The 15,057-nt window shown below is 39.1% G+C and overlaps 3 protein-coding genes across 5 annotated transcripts; all 3 read right to left on the bottom strand.

Moving 5' to 3' along the window:
* Positions 1 to 329: 329 nt before the first annotated feature.
* Positions 330 to 4,861, bottom strand: tysnd1 (trypsin like peroxisomal matrix peptidase 1). 2 transcript variants are annotated; one of them, XM_088012839.1, is made up of 5 exons: positions 3,606 to 4,861; positions 3,059 to 3,189; positions 2,371 to 2,556; positions 1,937 to 2,163; positions 330 to 1,320 (listed from the first exon to the last, which is right to left on the bottom strand). In XM_088012839.1, exons 1-4 carry the CDS (start codon positions 4,634 to 4,636, stop codon positions 1,961 to 1,963), a joined length of 1,551 nt encoding a protein of 516 aa, XP_087868965.1. In that variant the 5' UTR covers positions 4,637 to 4,861; the 3' UTR covers positions 330 to 1,320; positions 1,937 to 1,960. The 2 variants fall into 2 exon arrangements, with proteins under 2 accessions (XP_087868965.1, XP_014842741.2); XM_014987255.2 differs by lacking the exon at positions 330 to 1,320 and having other exon boundaries at positions 1,763 to 2,163; positions 3,606 to 4,860.
* Positions 4,862 to 5,457: 596 nt separating this feature from the next.
* sar1ab (secretion associated, Ras related GTPase 1Ab) lies at positions 5,458 to 9,807 on the bottom strand. 2 transcript variants are annotated; one of them, XM_014987256.2, is made up of 7 exons: positions 9,603 to 9,807; positions 8,625 to 8,710; positions 7,284 to 7,403; positions 7,127 to 7,192; positions 6,921 to 7,024; positions 6,688 to 6,819; positions 5,458 to 6,575 (listed from the first exon to the last, which is right to left on the bottom strand). In XM_014987256.2, exons 2-7 carry the CDS (start codon positions 8,680 to 8,682, stop codon positions 6,459 to 6,461), a joined length of 597 nt encoding a protein of 198 aa, XP_014842742.1. In that variant the 5' UTR covers positions 8,683 to 8,710; positions 9,603 to 9,807; the 3' UTR covers positions 5,458 to 6,458. The 2 variants fall into 2 exon arrangements, with proteins under 2 accessions (XP_014842742.1, XP_014842744.1); XM_014987258.2 differs by having other exon boundaries at positions 8,625 to 8,695.
* Positions 9,808 to 9,911: 104 nt separating this feature from the next.
* ppa1b (inorganic pyrophosphatase 1b) lies at positions 9,912 to 14,552 on the bottom strand. Its single transcript, XM_014987259.2, has 11 exons — positions 14,399 to 14,552; positions 13,484 to 13,548; positions 13,083 to 13,136; positions 11,820 to 11,939; positions 11,635 to 11,721; positions 11,403 to 11,529; positions 11,180 to 11,307; positions 10,679 to 10,764; positions 10,492 to 10,567; positions 10,363 to 10,402; positions 9,912 to 10,258 (listed from the first exon to the last, which is right to left on the bottom strand). The coding sequence occupies exons 1-11, from the start codon at positions 14,457 to 14,459 to the stop codon at positions 10,227 to 10,229; spliced, it is 876 nt and encodes a 291-aa protein (XP_014842745.1). The 5' UTR covers positions 14,460 to 14,552; the 3' UTR covers positions 9,912 to 10,226.
* Positions 14,553 to 15,057: the final 505 nt, after the last annotated feature.

Here is a 15,057-nt window from a genome sequence, read left to right as displayed (position 1 = left end):
ACGACAGTGATGGAGGGAGGAATAAATCTGAAGCTTGCTGATAAAAAAAAAAAAAAAAACCTGCAGCAAAGAGTGGCATCTTAAGGTCACCAGGTTTCCATAACAACCATTCATTTCACACTGATCATTCTCAACATCTTATTTTAAGCCGTGTGCACAAACTTTACATATAATCTGATCACATCAGTATAAACGGCCATTAAGCAAAAGAAAATGGGCTAAACAAGATTTAAATAGGCACAAACGAGATAGTTGCAGAATACGTTTAGTTCAGAGGAGGAGATAAGATGCAATTTTAACGATAAAATTACGGTACCCTCCTCCTGAAGTATAATAATATCAAAGCAAACAGCTCGTTTTAATCTTCATAGAAACAGCTCATTTAAAGCATTTACTCTCAGGCAGCTTCATTATGCCTAGTTTGTAATAGCACAACGCATAAAACATCTGATAACCATAGCAAGAAGCCTAAACAACGTGAGGCTCAGGTTACATTTTACAATTGAAAGTGAAATTAGATTTTTTTTTTTTTGACCCGTTTGTTTGCTTTAAACAACTAAATGTACCGAATTCTGCTGCTTTTACAAGTGGTATTATTCTGGTTCATTTCAGGAATATTTCAGAGGAGCACTTTTTTTTTTCCAGCAACGTTGCTCAGATAAGATTATTCTAGTGACATGAAAATCGAGAATATCTCCCACAATATGTCACGTACTGCCCCCTCTTGAAGCTCAATTTGAAAAATCACCAGCGCAAATCTCTAAATCTCCTCTTTGTGTGACCTGTTCGCTGTGAAGCGGATTGTGTTGACACAATGTGGTTGCCGGCTTACGTTCCTTATGCCTTCCCTCGTTGTGTGAAACGTGGCTTGTAAGGGAAACCGGTAGAAATTGGATATAGACCTCACGGTCTGCATGTGAGCAGCTCTTAAAGCACAATACCTACAGAAAAATGCGTTTCCTCAGGACACTGCTTAAGCCTCTCCTCTGTTAACGATTTACTCTGGGAACAGTGAAACAGAAACCCCTTCGGTATGCTACGCTCCTTGTCTTCGAGAGTTCACGCCAGGAACGTCTGCCGTTGCATTGTGAAAACTGACAGTAACCAATCTTTGGAAATGTCATCTCACAGTTTCGTATTTCTGTGATAATGGAAATCAGCACCGGTAACGTCCCATCGGGCGAAACCTCCGATGTGAGTGAATGTTCCTGCCAACAGATGTCTGAATACCTGATATATACACACAGCAGCCGTCTCGAGCTACCCAGAGGGACCAATCATTTTCTGCAACCTGCCAGCTTGTTATGCTGAATCTTCCTCCTGCTTGTAAAAAAAAAAAAAAAAAAAAAAAAAAAGATAAAAAATAAACCTCATGCACCAGAAGCAGATTTAAATCCTCACAAATGCTTCCAGAAATAGTACCCTTGATGCTGTAACTGTAGAAAAAGAGGAGATCAAATGCAGCTTCATCTAACATATTGGCACCTATTTTACGGCCGCATGGTTCAAAGGTATGCGTAATTAAAATGATGTCAGGATTTCTTTTCCTTGGATGATTAAATATATTCAGATTAAAGGTTTATTTCTAGATGTTCTCTTATGAGATTAGGCTAATGCAATAAAAGAAACATTTCATTTAGGGCTTTTCACACATCTTTATCAGGGATGTCAATAAATGTGGCATCCTTGATACAGGTGTACAAAACTGTGTAATACAGCTGTTATAATAGAGGATCATTTAGAAAGTGCATGCAACGTAAACTTGGTAAAAATACAGGAAGGTTTATTGTAGTCAAATTGAATAAAAGAATACATAGGTATCACAATATATTAACATCATCTTTCTAATATTCTAATGATTCTGTGACGAGTTAGTGGAAACAATGCCCTTATATGTATATTAATGTCTGTTTAAAAGAATTTAAGGACACATAACCTCTCAAAGTGTATGAATCGCAGGTCACAGTTTGCTTTGTGCACCTTGCAGCCTCCACACCCGTCTCACATCCCGCTCTGTGGCGTTCAGCACACTGAACACGTCGACATTTCTGGTCTTTTGAAACTCCTGCAGCGACCTCTGGAAAACAGGCGCCGGGATGATGAAGTTGAGGTGCGGATATGTTACGCTCGCAGCCAGGTCTCGCGCATTGCTCGATACGATCCCTGCGACAGAGCAGATAAGACAAGCCGTCCTTAAGTCTGCAGCCACAGCAGAGCAGCGATCTGATGAGAGCGGCACAGCTGGGTTCTTTTGTCTGCACGTGCGCCACAGACAGGTTTTCTAGTGGTGGTCGCACGCCCCCTACTGTTCGAGAAGAGGTTTTTTTTGTTTGTTTTTGTTTTGTTTTTTGAAGGTACAGGGCTTCTCACCAAGCAGCTCTCCCGACTGTTTCTGCACCACAGCGCCCCCGCTGGCTCCCGCCTGTACTGCGCATGTGGTCTGGAGCATGACAGGCTGGCCATTCAAGCTGATGGCCTTGGAGAGGACACCAGATGTCAGGGATGGACCGCATACTCGGCCCAGCCCGCCGTATCCCACTACAATCACAGCTTCACCTGAAACCATAAAAAAAAATAATAATAATAATATATATACATATATATATATATATATATATATATATATTTATACACACTGCTCAAAAAAATAAAGTGAACACTCAAATAACACATCCTAGATCTGAATGAATGAAATATTCTCATTGAATACTTTGTTCTGCACAAAGTTGAATGTGCTGACAACAAAATCACACAAAAATCATCAATGGAAATCAAATTTATTAACCAATGGAGGCCTGGATTTGGAGCCACACACAAAATTAAAGTGAAATGTTCCCTTTATTTTTTTGAGCAGTATATATATATATATATATATATATATATATATATATATATATATATATATATATATATATATATATATATACACACACACACACACACACACACACACATATATACATGTATATATAAAACTGAGCTGAGTGTTAAATCTCAGAGCACTCTTGTTAAGGTAAATTAGCGCTTCTCTGTTTTCATTTTAAAGTTGACATCATACCTAGGTGAAAACTTTTTGACATTCTGGGGATCACAGCTTCTGGAACGGGGTCTCTAAGCTCAATTAAAGCCAAATCGTATGGTGAAGATGATTTAGTGGAGAACAAAACATCGGCCACAACATCTCGGACTCTGAAAAAGGAAATCACAAAACATTTAAAAAAATAAATAAATATCAAGCTCACAAATTATGTTTTATTTTAATAGATCACTACAGTTCATTAGATTATATTCTCTTTGGTGTTACTAGACAATAAAACAATTTATTGAAGACAAATAATCCATTAAAGTCTATTTTTTTTATGTTTTTACTGATTTCCCACTTTGACTTTGTGACAGTAATTTATTTGTAGTTCTAAATCTTTTCTTTCTTCCTGTCACTTTATTCTATTCTGTCTCTTTTCCCAATACTTTCTGCATTTGTTTTATTGTTTCACACCATCCCGATTCTGGTGTTTCTGTATCATGCAGTGTCGCGCAAAAGTATTTACACTTGTTGAACTGTTTTGCAACAATTACCAGACATTGAAGTGTAAACAATGAATCACCTGCCATCTTGATGAAACTTCAGGGTGACTGAAGACTTCCCACTGATTACATGCCGGCAAGTTACCACCAGCCCTGCGCTGACAGCAACTCCTGAGCCCCAGGCATGTCCACTGTCCACAAAGCACACAGTGGGGTGTCTAACAGCTTCTGGCCCCTGAGCTGTACTGGACATGCAGAGATCTGCCTCTTCTTTTTGTTCCCAAACCCCACGAAGCGGATCTCGGACCCCTGTGCAACGGATGACGCTCCTGAAGATCACGTCAACAGAGCAGACCAAAGTGAGGCCTATCCACTCATTTGACTTCCAGCCAAATGGAGACACAATCACACCGATGAGGCGAACACTGTCTGTGGGCTCCACCACAAACAAGCCTCCACCCTCTGTGCCGGGTAGGCAGCGAGCGTCTGTGAGGATGACAGCATTGTCTTCTCCAGCCAGGTTGCTGACAATCCCTCGGCTGAGGGTGCCGATGAAGAGGTCTAAGCAGAGGGAGCCAAACGGAGAGCCGCATGCAACAACCGGGCAGCCTTTCTGCAGAGACAAGCTGCTCTGCCAGGGGGTACTTTCTGTGTCTGTGTTGTTGTTCGCCACCACACCCGCCCTGAGGACGGCAAACCAGCTAAGGGACTGGGCATCTCTGATCAGCTCAGCATCCTCATCATCACCATGGAAACGCCACTGGTCTGTCTCCTGGAAAACTCCCAGGAAGGTCTGTTTGAACTCCACGCAGTTCACCAGCATCAGCAGCTCGCCTGAAACCTCCCGCTGACGGGATGGCTTGCTCCTTCTGGAACCTGACAAGCAGACGCGGATTTTTAGTTTGTCGCTGAAGCTGCGGGGAAACAGGACCTCGCCGTCTGAGGAGAGGAGCTCTCTGTCGGTAACAAACCGGCAAAACGGGAGGCCGGTGCATAAGACAGTACCAGACCGAGGGTGGACGATTACTCCGCTGCAGCTGACGGATTTCCTCCCTGGTGTCCCAGAAACTTTAATCACACAGCAGCACTTTTCCACATCTTTCAGCTCCATATTCCTGCAGCGTGGATCAACTTTACTATAGTAAATAACACGAAAAATCACTCAAAAGCAATGCACTTAAAGCTCCTACAGTCCAATGATAAGATAGCAAGATAAGTTACAGAGCAAAATATAACAGTCCATTAAAATTTAAACTGCTGCTTCGTCGCAAATAACTTCAATAATTATCTAACTTCCTGTTTGTTTCTCAATGTCCAACACGATTGGTGAGACTCTGAAAGTATCCAGCCAATAGGAAACGAGAAGGAGAAGACCGGTAGTTTAAAGGAGCTGCATCCTTATAATCGCCTGTACACTGATAATAATTTGCTCCTACGTATTTATTTAATTGTGTTTCCATATACTATGACATTTCTATATTAGTGCAACATCTAAAACTGTTTTTACACGCTAAATTTTTAGACAAAAACATTCATTTAAACTTTTTGAAATATAATTTCCCCACTAGTTTGACAGTTGCGCTTTCACACAGCATTTTACGGCTCCGCTTTGGCAACATGGTGCATTCAGGTGAACTGGTGCTCTAGACAAGACTATGCATGTTTAGGCAACTCCAACATGAGTACTATAGTATATTAGAATCAACGTTTTATTCATAGCCACAAAAAAAAAACCTAATCGACCTTGTCTAAGTAAACATTCTTTCGACATAGTCAATCAAATTATTATTTTTTTCCTCATAGTTTTCTAACTATGAGGGGGAAAAATGCTTTGATTTTATCACCCAGAAAAATTTCTCAGCTGGGCAAAAAAAATAAATATGTTTAAAAAAACAAAAACAAATGACAGTTGCTCAATAACTGAAAACATAATAATTGTCAAAAGTATTTATTGTGCTACATTCCACACTAGAATCACATTTGTGTAACAGACTTCACTTCATGTCTCAGTGCGACACTTATACTAACTACGATGTCCAACTATTTATTCCAAATATAAATAAGATACTTTACACAAAAAAAATATATGCATATTTTGCAGTGTTACCCTCTGAAATAAATGTGCATAATTTGAAGTATTCAAGTGCAAGTACTCTCATAAAATTACTGCATGTTGTTGGCAGCAACTAGTCACAAAGTACTCAAGTGTTTTTTGCAGGTGTAACTCATCATAACATATATTGCAGTCTGGCATCTTTCCTGCTACGAGTTTCTTACATTACTTAGCGATGCTGAAGCATTTGCACTGCGGTTGTATACTGAATAAAGCTTATCTGAATAAAGCTTATCTGAATAAAGCTTTATTTTTATGACTAAAAAGTCAGTTAATGAACTCAAGATGGGACTCATTTAGTATTCTGCCATCATAAACTCTTTGTAAAACAGTCAGTAGATCGATCAGCTAACATGAAATAGCTGATCGATTTTCATAGTTACAACGGACTAACTGCACAATTTAACCCAAGTGGGAGGTTCTTCAACCATGTATCAACTTAAACTGCCCTTTACAGTAAGTCAACACCAGCAGCCAAATATAAGCTCAGCTCTGACACTGGGTCACAGCATCGACATGTTTCTGGCAAACATTTTCCTACACGCTTTTAAAAAAAAAAAAGTGCCAGCGCAGCATGAATGTTCAATCTGAAGAGAGAATATCAGCAATTGCAATGTGCTGTATGACACATATATTTCTATTTTTGGAAAAAGTATAACAAAATAAATGTTTACATGTTTCTCTGGCTTGAGGTCAAACTGCCAGAGATGGCATATTTAATAAAACATGTATACTGCAAGTAGTTTTCTGCAAAAATATGCTTTTGTGTGTGCAGGCATCAACAGAAGTCCAATTATTGTTTTTTCAAAAGGAAGTGTAATCAATCAATATACTGAGAGAGCCAGCGAAAACCGTCTCCGTAACCTTGTCTCTTCAGGACGCTACACATGAACACCTCCATCGGCCTCAAATTCAGCTCCTTCAGTGATACTTTACCCTGAAAATAGAGAGAGAACACATTTCAATGGGAAAAGCCTTGAATTCTTGGCTCGTACAGTCCAGTTTCATCGTGCACGGACAGGTAACAAGACGTATTCCGTGTCCTTCACCTTTCCAGTTGTATGTCCATGCAGACCAAACACTCCTCTGAGTGCATCCTCGCTGATGGCTTCTGGACGGTCGATCTTATTCCCCAGGACGAGAACCGGGATGTTAGCGATGGTTTCATCCGTTAGCAGCGCCTATTCCCCAACAAGCGTCAGATGAACACATCAGCACTCGCAGTCGCAGAAACAGCCAGCTGTGTTGATTAAAACAGGTCACGTCTTTGTGATGAACTCACATCCAGCTCTGCTTTGGCCTCTGCTAGGCGTTCATGATCGGCACAATCCACCATGAAGACGATCCCGTTTATTGCTGGGAAGTAATTCTTCCAGATCCTTCGAGCTGTGAGGCCATTTCAGGATTAATGTGACATCCTGCGGATGCATCACTTCATCTTTCTTTGAAACAAAATCTTCACTTCAGCCCCGTATTCTGTGCTCTCACCTTGCGTGTGACCGCCGAGGTCGAATGTGGTGAACGTCATTCCAGCTATGGTCAGCTCCTCGGATGCTGAGAGCAGAGAGGAGGCACAGCGATTTGAAGAGGGATGAAACCGTGAAACACAAGGCGGACTGCGTAACGTCAGTTTCGCTGTACATACTTGGGTATAGTGTCGGCATGTGCTGTCCCAGCCTGTCATCTCTGAGCATCTGCAGAAGGGTCGTTTTTCCAGCATTGTCCAGTCCGAGGAAAACCAGCTTCCCGCTCTTCTTGTACAACCCTAACAAGAAAAAGAACATGTGCTCCAAACATTACGAAGACTGGTGAGTTACCAGAGGATCAGGACGAGCTGTTATAACGTTATTTTTTTTAACATTTCTGTATGATGTATTTGCATAAAATTGTCAAAAATGCTAAAGTAAAAAACTAAAAACACACTTTTTCTAACTGAAAAAAAAATGTTTACACACACAAACTCAACATTGCCATGAATCCCTTGATATTGGATTTTTGACTTGTTGAACTGTTTTGTTTTTGTCAAGAGTGAAATGATGATAGGGGGAAAAAAAAAACTTTGATTATTGTTAACAAACTAAATCTTTATTTCATTAAAATTTGGTTGAAGATTCAGGAAAGCAGGAAGGAATGGATTCAGGCGTCCAGAGACACACACTCTGTCTTGGGTTGCGGTTGCCACTAAATATGTCTTCTATTAATTAGCAGTGGATGCTTTTCAGTGACACAGCTGTTGTTATGCTGTACATGCATACTGTGGTTTTAAACTCAAACTAAAGCAAATGAGAGCAAGAGCTACATAATGTATCAGATCATTTTCCTCATTGCAGTCACTACTTTTAATATTGCGGTGGCGAAGGATTGCTTAGATAATGTCTCAGGTGAACCACATCAACTTTGGTGCACTTTCACTGTTCTTCACACGAGATGAATTCTTATAAGTAATTTAGTTATTAGTCATTATTAGTGATAAGTAAGTTATAGTTATTAGTGATGTAGATCAGAAAACGGAGGTATAAAAATAAGAACATTACGATGTATCGTGAGGCAAAATAGTCAATATTATAATTGCAATATTTAGATCTTAATTTCAGTGTAAAGGGGTTTCTATAGCCGTGCAAACCAAACAAATGTATAAAGAAAGTCCATAATGCCAAATATCATGTAGTCGGTCATAAAAGTGCAAATCAGAGAAAAAAAAAAAACAAAACAAAAAAAACAACAACTAAAAAGCAAGATGTAAACATATGAGAATATCAGAGCAGAAGCTGTACGCTCTTGTCTATAGGGCTACTTTAAGCTTCAGTCTCCAAAGTGTTTCACTTTATTAACGATAAAAAAAAGTTTTAAAAAAATTTCCTCAAAAAAAGCAACCAAATGTGAAGAACACAGTACTTCTTGGATGCATGCATGTAAACACACTTGAATAGATCAGGATCAAGTAGTTGAAAAGAAACAGAGACAGTATTTCTGAATTATACCATACCTAATAACTGCAGGACACTGCTGAAGCTCTTGTAGATCCAGTCAAATATAAAAGACATCTCTGTTCACAATCTAAAATAAAGATGACTGTCATGGAATACAAGATAAGACACACCATTATACTTTCACAAAAGTAACAGAGTTATTTCTGTGGACTTCCATTTGCTTTAGAATTCAAGACCAGAATTTAATGTATTTTAATATATTGCAATTTAAGAGACATTGTTGTACTATGGAACCCAGCACTGAGACTTACTGGTAATTGTTATTTCTGGCCCTGGATTACCCCACTGGTATGCATAAGCTCTGACTAATCACTTTCAAAACTTTAAAACGTGAAAGAAAAGCAGCCAAGGGCTTGTTCTCTCTCTCTCTCTCTCCGCGGCACTGATCTTCCTCTGACTATTTTTACGATAAGTTTGGAGAAAGACATTTGATCTGGACAGTGTCCCCTGCCTCTGCCTCATGGACACACCAGCACCTGTCACTGGTAACTCAATGTTCTTGTTGAATAGACTTTCGGTGTGTGAAGGCTTCCAGAAATTACCCAGCTGTTGATTACTGAAGCTGGGACACCAGTGAGCAACAAAACCTGCACTTTAAACACGCCATTTATGTCCATCCTCCATAGATTAACAGTGAAATATAATTCCTGCCTAGAGCCTAAAATAGTTGCTGCCTTTAAAAATTAGTGCCATAGCTTTTTTATTTTATTTTATTAAAAACACCAGAGCAGAAAGACGTGTAAAACAAAGAATCCCTATAAGACACTACTACGGGTTTTGTTAATTTCTCAATAACTACTGTGTCTTGTCGGTTTGTAGCATATCAGCTGTCTGTAAATAAACAGTCTAACCGTGGGCAGTGATGCCAAATGGCCGAAATAAACCTATATTTTCTGTCAGGAGAAATAATTAAAAAGAAAAATCTCAACAGGAAATGTGGAAGCTAAACTTCTTCCATTATTATTCAGCCTTACCTTGGTCTAGCGAAGTTGTGAAACCCCGTCGTCCGTTAGATTTGGTCAAGAAAGTGCGCTTCTATACAGCATTTTATGGTCACGGGTGATGACGTCATGATGCATTCAAATACATCTCGTACACTTTTTTAAAAAAACATATTACTCGGTATTTTTAAACTATCAAACTAAAAGCGTTATTTGCCAGTTAAAATGTGTTAGGAATACAGATGCATCTCAAATTAGCATATTAATGAAAAGATTATTTATCTCACTACGTAACCAGAGAAAGTATTAATTCCACAAGTCTGAGAATTTCGACACATTCAGTAATTTAAGCAGAGAAGCTTTATTAAAGCAGGTCAGCATCATACAGCATTACACATTTTTATGAGGCACATTGCCAGTACATTATCCGACAGCACATCTCCACAGAGATCTTTGCTTAAATTAGGAAAAAAGTTGTTGGTCACGACATGATGAAACCTTTGAGTCAATGTTTAACCACTAGCACGCCATCTACAGGAAGACAGAGGTCCTACACCCAACTTCCCAGCATTCCTACTGGAGTCAAATTTAAATTCACCTTTTAGTAAAACTGTCACAGATGATCGTTTTTGTTCGTGAAACTATTCAGCTCCAGGATCACTTCCTCTCATAGTAGAACCATTTGTCGACTGCAAATGTAAAAAAAAATAAAAAATCAGGAAACATCAATAATATTCAACAGGAATTTAAAACAACCTTTCCATTAGAGACAGGGATATTTATAAATCTCTACCTGATGATGGGATAGGCTCTCCTTCTCCACAGGGACACGTCTGAAATCGGAGTGAAATGATAAATTATGAGTCCCTGTGTTGAAACTTCTGCTGTGCTGCGATTTGGAAAGAGGAGAGAGAAATCTTACCTCACCAACAGCGGCTCTGGCCTCGTCTGCTGAGCAGCAGAACGGACTGTCACCAGATGAGACGCATGTGTTTTTGCTATTCGTGAGACGGTGTTAGAACACAGAGTTGACAATTCAATGAATGTGAATCTATCGCATTAAGCTGCTTAAACTGCAATCAATACAGCAACTAAACTGCAGTGTTTACCAGTTTAGTTCACCAGCTTTAGTCTGCTGGCCAATGAGGGCTTTCCAGAAGTTGTGAGTGCTCTTGATCACTTCAATGGCAAAGTCCTAAAACAGAAAAGAGAAATCATCAATGTGGGAAGCTAAGCATCCAGACAAACCTCAAGCTACCTTCAAGTTAAATGTGAAACCTTCACTCCTAAACGATTGATTGGTCCGATAGATGGACCAATAGATGCTACTTATAGGCAGTGAGTTACGTGATACAGTGTGGAAATACAAATATGCCTCTGTGTTCTTAATTTCTTTTTCCATCCTTATCTAAAACAGAAAAATGTTTAAGATTCAAACTTTTTCAGACTATGTAGGAACTCTTGAATGTTGCTAAAAACCTCCCCCCCCCAGCAGAACATGAAGATACCCAGAAGGAAAATGATAAACCCTTACTAACAACTTCTTTTTAGTCAGAACACCTTATTTACAGCTGAAATAAAGATAAATGAGGCGTGTTGGCATGAGCAACCTTGTCCTTGAACTCCTCGTTGAAAGCAAAGCGGTTCTCTGGTTTCCCATCTGGCACTTTGTACCTCCTGAACCAGTCCACCGTGGCCTCCAGATAACCAGGTTTCAGGCGCTGGACGTCGCTGATGTCTGAACGTCGACAGGGACGGTGCAGCAATCACTATTTAGCTGATTCGGGACAGCACTTGCATTTAAAAAAAAAAAAAAAAGAGGAGAAAGCTTACTGTTGAAGTCCTTGGCTTCGGGGTCCTCTACGTTGATTGCAATCACTTTCCAATCAGTTTCTCCCTCATCAATCATGGCCAAGATACCGAGCACCTTCACCTTGATGACCTCTCCTCGGGTGCACACCTTCATGAGGAAGTTTTCAGGTTGTCCATCATTTATAAAATGTCCCAGGAATATATACAGACAACAATAATAAAAAAAAAACAGACATTAAAGTGAAACATGTACCCTGCTTCCAATTTCACAGACATCGATGGGATCGTTGTCGCCGCAGCAGTCAGTGTCTCCATCCTTATGGGCAGGATCCTCCCATGTCTGAAACACCGTAGCGGAACTTATTACCACTTAATATTTACTGTTACACAGTGATAATATCTAATGCACACAACAAAATACTGGCGGAGCAGACCGACCTGTGGGATTGCTCCGTAGTTCCATATGTAGCCTTTGTGAGGAAAAACATTAGCCACGTAGCGCAACTTCCCCTTCTTCACGTCCTGCTTTATTGGATTCAGGATGTCTTTTGTAGCAATCTGGAAAACAAAAAATCAGACAGTTTAAAAATTAGAGATGTAATTGTCTGTTAAAAAATATGTCATTAATGTTGCTAAAAATAAAAGTAGCTCGGCAGCAGTTAGTAATAATTACAGCCAGAATTTCAGGTTCAGCTTCAGCTATCAGATGAATCTGATGAGTATGGAGCCACTGCTGCCACTGACTTTATTTTGTTTTCTTTACCACATAAAATAGTCATGATCCAGCTCTTATTCCTATCCTCCAGAGCTACACAATAAACTGATTCACCACTGTCCTCACACTGTCAGTGTGTGCAATTTGAAAACCAAAGGACTGCTTAGATTCAATATTTGGATGTAGATTATATTGTAAAGTGTCGTGCATTCACATTTTGTGGATTGATCAATTTATTTGACCATTTGATGAATTCCCGATGCCTTTAAAGTCCGCAGAGGATGTACGTTCTCCGACTGCCTGAGATGCTGAAGTTCAAGAATAATACTGCGGTGATTTTTCTCAGTCGCAGTGAGGTTGCCTTACTGCAGTCTCAATTCTTATCACATTGCAACAGACGTCAGAGCGCTGAGCCTTGTTCTAGTGAAAGTTTCTTTTTGTAAAACGAGACGCGTCTTCTCTACTGTCTCCACATGACTCTTTAATAAAAGGGATTGCTGCGAGGATAGATATCTCATCATCATTAGTAGATAACAAAATCAGACTTTATGTAATTGGGCATGAATCAGGCAGGACAGCGATTTAGGAGGTGGACCAGGTTGTCTAGTTAGGAGCCTAGAGATAACGTTCCTTGAGACTTGGTGCTGTATAAATAAATTGCTTTCAAACATCAGAAAATCTTTGTACGAGAACAAAGCAGAAGAAGAAGAAGTGCATTTACTTTCCGCAAATTTGCGTTTAGAGTGGGGCAAGAACTTTAGCGTCTTAATAAAAACCTGATAAGGTGTTGATAAGAGCTCACTAAATTCTTACAGAAGGTGTTTCTTGTGCACTTTAACCCTGCGACAATAACTTTAGTTTTTTATAACAATAAACGTTTTCTTTATGTAAACTTTGGTGTTTGCTCTGTGTTTCTGTGATACAGAAGAATCTGCACCTGCTATAGTTCGATAAACTAATACATAAGAAAAAAGACAGTCTCTTACCTCCATCTTTGCATTTGTCCATCTGGGTACTTCAACAACCATGTGGAAGATGTTCTAAGAGAGGAAAGAAAACATTCACTTTAATCAATTACACCATATGCATTAAAAATATAAGCTGAATTAACTGTTTTGTAATATATTACAATTGTTCAGCAGCCATGAGAAATATTGACATAGCCCAGAGAAAGCAAAGAGTAAAGGGTGCAGCTTTCTAAACAGACTATGACCTTGATATTGTGCAGAGTATTATCCAAAGCAGTTGTGTGCTGGGACAGATGAGCCACAGAAATGCATTTACTGCAGCAATATTGCTATAACCGAACCGCTGTCTGGCCTTAAATTGTGCATAAAAGTGTAAATATACACATTTATTTGTCCAAAGGCTGAAATTGCTTCCTTACCTGGCTTTCATCAGCATATATTGGTATGTCATGGAACGGGGAGATGTACTTTCCTTCTGCATTTTCTGTGAAGTAGTCAAGTTTGAACACTAATTAACACAGCAGGTAAGTAAACAAACGAATCTGAAACATTTTATGTCATTATTGTGTTCCACACAATAAGGAAATTACACATAATGTCCCAAACTTTTGCTTTCACTTCGACACTGAGGTGTTGAAGTGAACACCTCAGTGTTGTGTGGATTACATAAAAAGTACCAACTACTTACTGTCAATGTTTTACACTTTGCTAATATTAGTCTCCATTTTATCACTGGAATAACTGGATTCAACATTTATTATATTTATGACTTTTTTTTTTTTTTACATATCTTATACCAGAAATTCTTTAAGTTTGGGCACAAAATTGGCATTTAACCGTCCGTCTACCAGAAAATATAAAGAGCTGCTTGTCTCAATGCAGCATTTATCAATGCCCTTTTTATATAGAGAACGTTGCTCCGCCCCTTTAGGTTTCTATGTGACGTGTTAAAACGCATTGGGAGGTTTCCAGAAACAACAAAGTTCAATTTGCGGTATTTTTTTTATTTTTTACATTACAATGTCTGAGAAATATGTATAAAACGGAAAGCATGATCGCTGAATTGTATTGATTTTGTAAATAAAAGTAAAAAAAAACAACAACAAAAACAAATAGATCTGAAAAGTGAAAGCTGAATGACTCAAAAGTCGCCCTGCAGCAAATAAAAAAAATAGAATCCCTATATTTCCGTAGTTTCTCCTAGGTTAAATCCTACAAGAATAAATCAATTACTAACACGTGGGATAGTGCGGCTGGCCTGTGGTGTCAACAGAGAGTCCTCAAAGTGGCAAACAAAGATAAAACTCTGCTATTTTTACTCATTGTTTACTTACTGAAGAACAAGCGGTAGCTGAGGGAGTTCGCGTTTCCCCTCTCTTCGACTGTGAAGCTCATGTTGAAGTGCGGGTTTCTGGAGCTGACTGCTTAGGGATGGAGGACGGCGGCGGAAGAACACGGTCGCCCCCGGTTGGTAGCAACTGACGCCATTGCGCATGCGTCAGGAGTTTTCGTTGATGGTGCCTTCAGGAGCTGTTGGAAATGCTTGATGACGAGGATTATGATGAAAGTTTTGCTTCGAACATGTTGAAATAATTTTGACAACATAAACGCAACGCAGCAAAAGAATTATAATATTTATACTAACGATAATATTAGTAAGAAGAAGTATAAATAAATATGCACATTTGTTTGAAGATCATTTTGGAAAACCTTACATGTATTTTATAGATGCGTTTATATATAGAAGTGTAACATATCTGTGCATAGGTTGGGTCTGTGAAGTAGTGTTTCTTGTATATTACAAACCCATATTTCCTGTAAATTCTAAAATATTTGTGAGAGGAATAAGTTTATATGCTATACATAATGGGACGTGACTGTACAGATGGGATGGGATTAAAGTCAGAATGGCTCATTCCTATGAAATTTTAACTAAACAGAAATACTGCTAGTAAATTATAAAATTCAGCATAATAGATTATGGAGTAAAATT

This window comes from Poecilia mexicana, unplaced genomic scaffold (assembly GCF_051168715.1).
Source record: "Poecilia mexicana isolate PSO_F unplaced genomic scaffold, ASM5116871v1 scaffold_15, whole genome shotgun sequence".
Lineage (NCBI taxonomy): Eukaryota > Metazoa > Chordata > Actinopteri > Cyprinodontiformes > Poeciliidae > Poecilia > Poecilia mexicana.
Note: the sequence above shows the minus strand (reverse complement) of the source record. Positions and strands in the feature narration are given on the sequence as shown.